General features: G+C 44.3%; 2 protein-coding genes across 4 annotated transcripts in view; both read right to left on the bottom strand.

The window, feature by feature from the left end:
- The window catches only part of ppp3ccb (protein phosphatase 3, catalytic subunit, gamma isozyme, b), a 54,044-nt gene extending 47,089 nt beyond the window's left edge, over positions 1 to 6,955 (bottom strand). For all 3 annotated transcript variants that reach the window (XM_072659680.1, XM_072659681.1, XM_072659683.1), the window contains exon 1: positions 6,360 to 6,955. In XM_072659680.1, coding sequence (XP_072515781.1) covers positions 6,360 to 6,411 — 52 coding nt within the window. In that variant the 5' untranslated portion in view covers positions 6,412 to 6,955. The remainder of the gene's footprint in view (positions 1 to 6,359) is intronic.
- A 2,204-nt stretch (positions 6,956 to 9,159) lies between these two features.
- dmtn (dematin actin binding protein) overlaps positions 9,160 to 12,354 on the bottom strand; it is a 35,459-nt gene continuing 32,264 nt past the window's right edge. Inside the window, exon 16 of the mRNA XM_072658682.1 lies at positions 9,160 to 12,032. Coding sequence (XP_072514783.1) covers positions 11,919 to 12,032 — 114 coding nt within the window. The 3' untranslated portion in view covers positions 9,160 to 11,918. The remainder of the gene's footprint in view (positions 12,033 to 12,354) is intronic.

Genomic DNA, 12,354 nt, shown 5'->3' with positions numbered 1-12,354 from the left:
AGTCAGTCAGTCAGTCACGTAAGCCGGCTCACTGGCCCACAAACAGAGCTACTACAGACTAACGAAACCCCAACGAGCTCAATGAAGGCAATTCATATTTTCAGTAATTGTCAAAGGACTCTTCCTAAGGAGCCGGGTTGCAATGATGTGATTTTTACAGTCTCAGAAAATATCACAACATACAGTATTTCACAATTCTACCTTTTGTTGTTCTTCTTATAATTAAATTATAATTAAACACTGGCCATTAAAACAATGAAAGCAGGATTTTGGTAAAACAATTAAAAGATTAAAGTACATGTAAACTTTTTTCTTTTTTGTAAATAAATAAAGCTGCACGTGAGCTGATACATCTTTTCATTATGGATTAATCTACTGATTATTTTCTCTATTAAACCCATTTATTGTTTGTTTTTCAAAACTCTGAAAATAGTACGAAATCTCCCCCCAATTGATATGATAACCATAAATTTTCATACCACTGTATACCAAGAACCGCCGCAAACCTACTAAGGAATCACCAATCTGGAAGTTGTGGATGACTGGTGTGAAGTTTCCAAATGAAGTTTCAGTTTCAATCGCCAGCATCATGACCCTATTGGCACCACGCTGCCTAATGCCAGGCGTGGGCTAGTAGAGGGGTATAAAGCCCCCCAGCACTGAGCAGTGATGATGGTGGAGCTCAATCCAGTACTTTTGGGAAGACTTGGGGATGATGAAATGGGGTGGTGAGCATCATTCATCATCCTGACCTAAATATAACGCACCTTTTGCTGAATGCAATCAAATCCTCACCGCAATGCTCCTCCAAAATCTAGTAGAAAGTCTTTTCTGGACAGTAGAGACAGCTATTCCAACAAAAGCAGGAGAAAATCTTTAATAGCCTTGATTACAGAAGAAACAGTGAATGAGCAGGTGTCCCAATACTTTTGTCCATAGCTTAAATATTATTTCAATTAATATCTGCAGATATGAACATGATTCTGATAGAGTAGTGTATATATTTAAAACACACACACACTTAACAAATGTCAGACAGACAGTGGCAGTGGTCCCTTCCAGACGTGACCCAGCCCTACCAGACCGACTGCAGTTCATTAGAGACAAAGAGAAACACGCCCAGCCTGACCCAGAGGACAGGCCCGTTTTAATCAACCGAGCTCAACACGTTCCCTGGAGCACTTTAACACTCACAAATCCAAAGACCTAATGATCCACTTAGAGCACTACTCACACACACACATCCCCTCTGACACAGGGAAATCCCTGGACGTGAACTGACAGGAAACGAATCCTTCGCCCACGTCTACAGGGCAAGGCGGGTCGGCGCTGAAGAAGAGCGCCAGCCTGGGCAAAGCTTTGGCTTGGGCAGGAGACGGCCCTGGCTGTTAAAGAGAACTACTTAACTTGGTAGGAGTGTAAAAACACACATTTTCAATACGATTCTGATCCAATTTCTAATAACATAAGACCAGTCCAGTCTGACAGACTGCCTGGTTTGTCGTCCTACATAGAGGGACGATGGAAACTGCAGATGAGCATGGATGGACGTGTTCTTCAGATCGGTGTCGACAGAAAACGCAATAAAAGACAAAATAAGGAATCTGATCCACCCACAGCGCACACAAACTCGTCCTGTGGGGTAGGAGGACGTTTCAGTAGTTCATCATGGCTTATTTTTAGATGCTCATCTTATATGAAGAGCTTTAATTAACATAAATAAATAAATAAAACTTAACTTAGGAAAATATCGACAGGCTTATCCTCATGATTTTAAGACTGTTTTGAGAAACTGGTTTACACCTGGTCACAGGCTCATTTGGCTCACTGTTTCTAATAGAAATCACAGAATCAAACATTCCTGCTCTTCACGATGTCTCCTTCCAGAGAAGAACCTGGGGAACTGTAGGATTAGAAAATCCTAACCGATGGTGAAAACGTGACGGACCCCACACACTTTCAGATTATGCACAGAACCAAGAGTCCTGACTGATGGCTTGGTCTGCAGAGCTGCAGCTGGATGTCACTCCCTTCAGGCTTGACAGACAGGGGCAGAAGAAAGTTAAGAGGGACTGTGCGGACAGCTTCAGTCAGCTCAGAGGGATTCAAGCTGGGTCAGATTCCTTCGGAGGCTAAAATCAGCCACACAATGACAATGTCAGACCAGTGAAGCCCAAATTACATGTCCATTAAGGGATAGGTAAGCAGTGCAGAGCTGCTGCTACAAGTTGTGTGTGTATATATATATACACATAAATATATAGAGAGAAAGTAGTGATTTTAATAAGTCTGTAAATGCAATGTGGTTCTGGAGGGAAAGTATAGGTCAAGAAACCGCTACTTAACCGACTCCTGCATGATCCGATCAATCACATCATTATCAGCAATACACAGATGATTAGATGTGTGCGATATGTGAAGCAGATATAGTCACATAAGCAATGTAAGCCATTCCAGACAGTGGAACAGCTGATTTCTAACTTTCAAACCCCTTCCCAGACTCCTCTACAACATCTCCATCCTTCTTTCTGAAGGCCTCAGAGAGCTCTTTGGATCTGGCCATGGTGATCATCTTCTTCACCCCTCACTTCAACCATCAATCAAAAGCAGACCAGACTAAATGTCTGAGGTTTTACCCTCTGGAGTCTGTAAGGGCATTTTCTCATATTAGATATTTTTCCATATCTTCTTAAATTCACCTTTGAAGGCACTTGTGTAGACGTTAGAACAATCTCAGCCCTCACTGTAATGCGATCCCATGAGACCTAGAGAGATGTTTTGAGCCTAAACCTGAAAAACTCAGATTTTAGCATTTCTTCATATTTCCTGAGAAAACATCCCTTTCCTCAAGTGGACGGACTGTTCTAGTGCAGTGGAACGTATGACGTTTATAAAAACAGTGAGAAGCAGAAAACGAGTTTCTACGTGTCTTTTCGTCAGTTTCACACAAACCCGTAGACGGACGCACGACTACAGATGAGTGGCAAATGATGGACACAAACACACCAGTTAGACACAGCGAGAGGCAGAGGCGAGTATGCCGACTCGTCTTCACAGCCTCGTAACTCTGGATGTGAGTCACGTATGATCTGGCATGAGGTGCAATAGAAAGAGCTGGCTCTGCAGATTCAGGAAATGTTTGAGTCGTATTGCTGCGCTGTATTATCACCCAGATATTAATACAAACGCTGGTTTCATCAGACAGACTCCTCCAGAACCCTCTCCAACCATGTTCTGATCATCTGCAGCTGATGTTCTGCTCCTGATTGTAATTCTACACACCTGAAGTAATAAATGTGATGGAGGGGGTTCAAACTTTTACATTTCTATTAATTCTATTTTATAAATGATGATTAAAGACGTTTCTTCAGGTGTGTGAGTTTAGTTAGATTACCTCCGTCTCTCAGTGTTGATCACATGAAGATCAAACATCCAGATGTTTAAATAGTTTCAAAGGTTTTCATGGTTTTTCCATTTTTTTATGTACATGATGCTGCACTTTATTCAAACGACTGCATTCTGAGCTCTCTACTAATAAAGGCCATTCATGTAAATCTCTCCAATTCATACACTTTACAAATGATATGAACATAAACAAGCCCAGATATCAGGCCAGACTTCCTGCATCGATGCACTGTATTTTCAGTAGAGAGCCAAAACAGCTCACTTTTCTATTGGCCTAAATGTCAAGGTTCGTGAATTGAGAGTTTAAAGCTGGCCTAAACAAAATCGGGGAATTCCTCAAGTAGGTTTTACTTTCTATGATCCAGCATTGTGGGTCCTGTGTACTCGGCTGTAGCCCTGCGTCTGAGACGACCCATAACACAAACCCCTGCCGTCATCCCTCCTGAGACCACCCTTAAATGTGGGCTGCTGATGCACTGACCTGCTCCAACTTATCAAACCTCAAGAGCATATCATCTGCCTAACTGTCTACATAATATCACCACATCATCTACCCCTAGTGCAATGTGGTCAGCAGCATCCCTGAACACCTGTGAAGGTGGTTTGACTGACCAGATTTGGACGCACTGAACCCCTCTGAGACCTGTACTACACCGGTTAGTACTGTCCACTTATGACCCAATCACCCAGGATGTATTTGGAAAGGCCCTCTTAATGGAAAACCACACAAGTAATCTAGAACCATGAAATTGCCATTGTTGTGATGTCATTAAAAAAATAACACATTTGCATATACCATGCATATATAATCAATTAAAGAGCGTCTCCACCCTCACTGTCAGTGGGTTGGAAGGTGTGGATTGCATGCATGCTAAAGCAAGGCTTAGCAAAGAGGAGGCAGGGTTAAGAGTTGCTGGTTAGAGACTTTTCTACCTCGTAAGTTGTGGAGTAAATAATCAAAAATCGACGCATCACCCTCCGGAAGGTCACCACCACCTCTACGTAACCGAGGCGGAGATGCTCAGTAGCCGTGTCCAAAACTGTGCCCTATTTACAATCCCCTACATGCAAAAGGCCAGATCACTAAGTAGAGCACCGTTACAGGGAAGCGAACTCAACAACAAGCTAGTGAACGAGTCTGGACACCTCGTAATGCGTGTGAGCTCACAGCTGGGCGACAGCAGATGGCATCACATAAACAATCTGAACATCAGTCTTCCTCAGAGAAGCTGAGCACCAATACAACACGATGAGTTATGGGTGCTCCAGGTCCATCATCTGACCACAGCTACTATTTCAGCAGCAATGGAGCCGCAATAGACCCACAAGCACAGCACTCAGAGATCCACAACTGGCCTCCTAGAAGAGAACTACAGCAGATCCTCCCTTCAGACGAGCCTCAGAAATGGGGAACTGAACAGACTGTAGAGAGCTGGAAGGTGTGAGAACGGAGGCCGGTGCCTTCTCACGATGCTGACCCGATTAGACCTGGTTTTCAGACACACAGGTAATCAATAAGCGATCAATAAAACATTACACATTGACTGGGCGCGCTTCGAATGTCTCTTTTGGCGGGAATTCGTTTGAAAGGAGATTTAAATTTAAAAATGCGGTTTTTAAAAAATGCGCAGAAAACCGTTAGTGACCGTTATTGACGGACGAGGACCAACGACTCCCCAACAGCTAAACTTACACGAATTTGCTGCTTTTTGCAGTTTATATGAAGTAAATGCAGAAATAATGAAGTTTTAAAGTGTTTAATTGAGAAAGTGACTAATTGGATTAGATTATATGGCGGTTTAGTAACCACACACTGACAGGGAAACTAGCTAGCTAGCTAGCTAACATTATATATATCTCAATCTGGCCAAAAAAAGGAATAAATGAATTAAAATAAAGAAAAATCTAAAGTATTTTGCCTGATTTTACATTTTATATCACAGCAAATACATAAATAATTGCTGTTTAAGCGTTTAACTGAGAGAACAGCTAATGAGGCTAATGAGTAGCTGTAATCTGACAGGGAAAACGTTAGCTAGCTAACTAGCTAGCCAGCTAAGGTCTAGCCTTCTAGCAATCTGGCTAACCAAACACGATCAAAGTAAAATAATTAGGAATATAAAATAATAAAACCCGCACATTTAACAGTTCATATAATCATAGGACAAAAGTACTGGGACAGTTTGTAGGTGTATCCATCTCTACTGTCAAGGTAAGGATTTCCACTAGATTTTGGGGAGCACTGTTGTGAGAATTTGATTGATTACAACCCAGAACGTTTAAACTAATACGGTGAAGATTTTGGATGATGATGATCACCACCCAACTTATCCCAAAAGTCCTGGATGGAGCTCCTCCACCATCATTCCAGAGAGCACAGCTCCTCAATGCAGCTGGGGGGCTTTATTACACCCCTCTAGCCCACGCCTGGCATTATTATTATCAGGCAGCATGGAGCCGATGGGGTCATGATGATGATGATGATCTGCTATACTGGCAGTAGCTACTTCTCCTCTACAGGGTCTAGACAAGCGTGTCAGCAATGGGTGCTTAGTTATTAAAAAGGCTAAATCCATTTATCAGAAGGGCTGTCCACAAACATCTGGCCACGCAGTGTAGATCTCGCATTTCCAAACACCGAAGTTCAGCAGGACGGTCAGTCGGAGCTGACAGGCCAAAGCAACAAGCAGGGAACTGGACAGGCAGCCAGCCCTGCTGACAGAGGTGGCGAATCCAGGGCCAGGCCGCAACAATCCGCTCCGGGTTTTTCCTCCAACGGACTCGGTGGCGCCGCTGTGACCGAGCTGCAGCAGCGCTGCCCCGGCAGCTGGAACTAAACCCTGGAGCGGATTCTTAGCTAACCTTCTGGACCTGGATTCTAGTTATTATATTAAGCTGAATTCGCCACCGCTGCTTAACCCCAAACCCGAGACGAGAGATTTTCGAACCGTTACCTTTAACCGGCCTCTCGATGGTGGACTGCTTGTTCTGGTCTTTTGTCGACATCCTCGATAATTCAGCGTCTTTATTTTCTTCTCTGACGAAAAAAAGAGCGTAGCGATAGCTAACCACCTAGCTAATGGAGTTAGCTAGTGCTAGCTAGCTACGGCTCGGCTCGGCTCGGCTCCGTGAGAAGCAGACCGACTGCGGGCTGAGCCACGGAACGGCGATGCGCGCAGAATGGGGGGGTAAGGGGTGAGGGGAAAGGGGGAGCCCGCTGCGGTGTGTGGAGGTTTATTTGGACCCGTCTGTGTGCGCAGTGTTGGCGGAGCGACCCCCGGGCTGCAGCTGCGCTCTCTGCGGAGGGAGGATGAAGCACACGGAGCAGGAAACGCGCCGGAACAACGACCCAGCCGGAGCTGCTGCAGAACCGCCTCCCTGCGTACCGCTGCAGTCCAGACTGTCCGGGAGGTCCGAGAGGTCCGCGGCTGACTCTAGTGCATGTGAGTGTCGTGGGGAGCGTTTTCTCTCCGTCTCTCTCCGCCGCCGCTGCGCTCGGATTAAACTCTAATCCACAGCAGCATTTCCTACAACATGGCGAGGAGGGTGGGCCGCGGGGGGTTGTGGGGAATGTAGTGCGCGGAGTGAGAGCCCTGTGTAGAGGGTGCAGAATGGGAGTGATGCGTGGGTGGGTCCTATTATAATGCATATGCTTGTTCACAGCTTGTCTAGTCCCTGTAGAGAAGAAGTACTGCCAATAGAATAGGACTCTCTGCAGCAGATCAATAAACATGAACCTATTGGCAAAGGTGCGTGGGCTAGAGGGGTTTAAAGCCCCCCAGCATTGAGGAGTAACTGTAACTGTGGAGCAGTAGTGTGGGGTAGGGTGGTGATCATCCTCCAACACTCTTCCAGACAGCTTTGCCCTCCAAAATCTCATAATAAGCCTTCGCCGGACAGGTGTCCCAATACTTTTGTCCTTGTATGAGTGTATGAGTGTATGTGTCCATGCATCAGTGTGTATAAACACAAGGACAGTTGTTATTAACATGTTATTGAAGGGTCCATATTTTTTGAATGTGTTAGTATGTGAGAGAGTATGTGAGTCAGGCCAGTGAATAAGTGAGTGATTGAAGGGCTGAATGCAATCAAACCCCTCCCAGTGCGCTCAGTTTCTGCAGCACAGAGATGTTGACTGTGCGCTCTGTGTTAATCTGTGAGTGTGCAGTGACCTCTAGTGGGCAGAGGTGGAACTGCACCGGGTTTTCAACGTTTTGGTGGGGGGGTTCTCTGGATTAGCTGTTAGAGCAGGGACAGCTCAAACATGCTCAGAACACCCAAGAGTCCCAAGCTGATGGACCATCACACAAAAGACCAAGCATAAATAAGGACTACATTTCATTGCTGTGCTTTCCTGCCTTTATATCATTCGTGAGCTGCTTCTGCCGCCGTGGCCTGGAAGGAAGTAGAAAGAAAATTAAGTATAAATGTGAAAATAAACTTAAATGTAATTTAATTAATGTTTATACACCGGCTGTATTTGATGACAGAGATGGAGATGTGATTCATTGCATCCAACACTAGATGGCAGCACTTTTTTTTGTGCCCAAAATCCAGAGCTGTGTCCCAAACTGTGCCCTACTCACTATTCCCTACATGCACAAATCCAGCTCACTATTTAGAGCACTATGATAGGGTAGTGAGGAATGCCGGACACCTCGTTAGTGCGAGAGCTCACTGCAGTGTCTGTTTTCCTCAGAGAAGCTGCATGCCGGTCTTTGATTATGGGTATTCTGTGTCCACTAGGCTGCATCATTTGTACATCACTTATTGCAGTGCATTGTGGGATTGTTATACTGCTTTGAACATTCTGTGCTTTTTTCAGATTCAGCTCAGCAGTTCCAAGGCGGGCCAAAGTTTTAGATTTGCGTCACCTAGAGGAGTGCTGCGGAGCCCCTGAAAGGATTTGAGTGGAAAAGAAAACATGGGTTTATAATGGGTAAATAAAAATTCCTACCTGTGGATAAAAATATATAAAATTTAATTTCTAAAATGAAAGATCTTTGATGATGAAATTGGATAAAATTATCTCAAGATAATCCCACCACAATCCCAGCCTATCACAATCCCAGCCCACTACAATCCCAGTCCACCACAATCCCAGCCCACCACAGTCCCAGCCCATCTCAGACCACCACAATCCCAGCCTATCACAATCCCAGCCCACTACAATCCCAGTCCACCACAATCCCAGCCCACCACAGTCCCAGCCCATCTCAGACCACCACAATCCCAGCCTATCACAATCCCAGCCCACTACAATCCCAGTCCACCACAATCCCAGCCCACCACAGTCCCAGCCCATCTCAGACCACCACAATCCCAGCCTATCACAATCCCAGCCCACTACAATCCCAGACCACCACAATCCCAACCCACCACAATCCCAGCCCATCATAATCCCAGCCTATCACAATCCCAGCCCATCTCAGACCACCACAATCCCAGTCCACCACAATCCCAACCCACTACAATCCCAGACCACCACAATCCCAACCCACTACAATCCCAGCCCATCATAATCCCAGACCACCACAATCCCAGCCTATCACAATCCCAGCCCATCATAATCCCAGGCTGCGTCGAGACACTTTCACTACCACTCCTGTCCTCGGACTCCTTCCCTACTTCCCCCTTCTTTCGGAAAGAACGCAGAGGAGATGAGGGGAGAACTATGAATATATTTATTTGTATCTGATAATAAATGGTTAGATTTACGCAAATAAATGAAATAAGTCCAACATTCCAGTGACGTAAACATGAGAACCGACACAATGGCTTTATTAGTTCAAGAACACGACGCTATTAAACAGAAACGCATCCATGGGACAGGCGTGAAGCTGTGCACACAATCGTGATTCCCTGTGGAAGTGTGTGTAGAGCATGATTTTACTGAGGCCACTCACTCTGTGTGTGTGTGTGTGTGTGAGTGAGTGAGTGTGTGTGTGTGTGAGTCTGTAACAGAGGCAGTAACGAGTGTAAAAGTGGCAAAAAAAAACAAACAAAAAAAAAGCGAACAGGTCAGATTAGACACGCCATCCTGAGAGCTTTTCACACAGCAGGAGCTTAAGTCAGCTCTGTCTTACAGTCGGGATGGGAGACATTAGCGGTGACCTGATATCATCGTAGTATCATATTATCGCGATACTTGAGCCACATACAATAAGCTACAATTTTGTAAAACTGACATGAAAATATCCTTCAAATTGAAAATAGAAGGTGACAGCCTAAATCCAGGGTTTCTTAGCAATGTTAGCCCAGCATCTCCCGATGTAAACACACCTGAAGCACACCTGGAATACCAAACATATCTTTAGCTGATTGACTGATCTGGGGTCAGAGATCAATAATTATTATTATTATTATTATTATTTATTTAATTATTTAATTTTTAAAAAAAAATTTTGTACCAAACTATTACTTTAACCGGCCTCAATATTTCAATACTACTTGTTTCTATAGAAAATATCGCGATACCATCCAGTACTGATATTTCCCCCCTCCCCTACTTAACAACCTCGACCGGACCTCTCTTAGTGAATGCAGCTCTCAGGATTCTGGCCTAAACACCTGAAACAAGACCCGGATCTGATCTGAACAGGGTCGAATATGAACGGTGTAAATATGTGAACAAGCTGCTATAATAATAATAATAATAATAATAATGATGATGATAATTATATCATATGATACGTCCAAGTACATAAACTCCACACAGCAACAGCAGGACAGACAGTTTCCCTCCCCTGCGTGAAAAAGACGAAGCCCTCAGAGGAAATGCTCAAAGCAAGCAGCTGAAATTCAGGACTTCAGGAGCTGCTTTCATTACAGTAGCTTCTACTGTGCTAGATAATATCCATGCAGTGTCAGGAATGAAGAAAAACATGAAAACTTCAGCTATACAGCTTAGACCTACGCAGAATCGGTGGCTCCTTTAGTGACTAACAGTGTCTGAATTCACGGCCGTGACCCAAATGAAGCTATGAAGTAAATAAATAATCGATATATTCCTACAGTGGCGCAACTGATTCAGAGACAATCAATCGGAGTTATGTTCAAATCCGTGATCAAAACACAAACAGAAGGGTGTCACATTTAAGACGTTGTGTGTATATTTAAATACACACCTGTATTACAAATCGGACTGGGCACTTTGAGAATCAGACGATTAGAAAAGGAATAAGGCGATACTCTGGCTTTTAGACGCCGTGTCTGTAAAACTGGGTTGCTTATACTTTATTTGTAGCATATTGATGTAGGTATTAGATGTGAGCTTGATATTGAGCTGCTTTAGAGGAAATACAAGCTTGGTACTGTACATAATCTCCACAGCAGTGGTCAGCAGACCTGTTAGTAAAGGGTTACCTTCCTGCAGAGGTCAGTTTCAGCCCAAATCCACATAAACAAGTAAATAAAAAAACGATACTGATACTGCAAACTTAAGATACGTCAGGACAGATATCTGCAAACTCAAGACTTTATCTGTCAAAGGATAAATGGTAAGAGAGGGAGGAGAACCTAGAGAACTTTGGGCTGGAGTTTGAGGGCTTCTGCTTGAGCTAGAAGGCCAGAACTCCACCCCCTGACTAAGCAAAGCCAGTATGGAGCACGTCCCAAATCTACTAGTGTATTTGACTTAATTTTCAGTTTATGTTATTAGTTAGTATTAGTTGAATTAGTTAGTAACTGTCTCCATAGTTCATTTTGCAATTTCGTTTTTATTTTTATCCCAGTTAACGAGTCTTCACGTTATTATCACGTAACAGGTAGAAAACATGGACGCCATGATTCCGTTCTCTACCGTTCTACAGAATGAAGCCAAAACTGTCCACCATGTTGTCAAATCTGCAACCAGAGTCTGCACAGTATAGAGCAGAGGCGGAGCCAGAATCACCTACTCATTTGATAGACCCGCCCCTTCTCCCAGACCAAGACTCAGTGTCTCAGACCGTCTTCATTGAGCTTCCAATGCAGAAGCAGAGCGGATTTCCCCCTGGATTTACAGTCTGTTCGCTCCAACAGTAAAAGTGCAGCTCATGTAAGTTCATGTAAGTCTCCTCCAGCCAAAGCTGTCTATCTGTCAATCACTTCATTCATAAGTGTAGCCCCGGAGCTACACATCATACCACAGCCAGCCAGCAGGGGCGCTAGACCTGTGGTTGCTTGACTTTTGCGAGACGCTGTGCTGTGCATGTTTTCTACAGTCATTGTTCAGGACAGGTGGGTCTACAGGACTGGACTGGACTGAACTCTGCAGGAAGGCCGGTCTCGACCCCTAGAATTTTCTTTTGCAGTGGCTAACGGACGGATATGGACCACAGAAGGACAGTGAGTTTGCTATTTTGACCTATTGTACACTGAGACGTACGCAAGCAGTCTGATATGAGGCATGAGAGTTAAAAGCTGATTATTGGTGATGGTCATGTCTGATCATCCTGAAACGGTCCGAGTGGGGTTCACGGTGTCTCCCAGGTAGGTAATAATGAGAGTCCATGTTGAAGGTCATGTGTGTGTTAGAAAAGTGAGACTTTCTTCTTCAGTTCGTTTCGTTTCCACAGCGACAGCCGATCAAACTCTGTGATGGGCATCCCGAATAGGGTGTGGAAATCCTCGGGAGACAGATGCCTCTGTGTGGAAAAGAAACACAGTCAGTTGCTGGACTAATGAGGCCATCTAGAAAAATCTTTCCAAGCAATGTTTTATTTTGCCATTACTTTTTGACCTAAATAATGATCTGACACTTTTCTAATCTATTGTTAAAAGCATAGACTGAAGCTCTTTTGGTCCAAAGGTGGTTGAAACACCTAAAACGTTTGAATGCTAATGAGCGCTGACATCACAGCAAAGATAGCTTTACTCCTCATGTGACATCGTTTTCATCTAAATTGCGGATAAGGCTTAAAAGTGGTCAATTATTGTAAAACCAACAAAAAAACATGATCATGCGTC

This window comes from Salminus brasiliensis, chromosome 16 (assembly GCF_030463535.1).
Source record: "Salminus brasiliensis chromosome 16, fSalBra1.hap2, whole genome shotgun sequence".
In the NCBI taxonomy this organism is placed as follows: domain Eukaryota; kingdom Metazoa; phylum Chordata; class Actinopteri; order Characiformes; family Bryconidae; genus Salminus; species Salminus brasiliensis.
The sequence above is the reverse complement of the archived record's forward strand: the minus strand, read 5'-3'. Positions and strand labels throughout refer to the sequence as shown.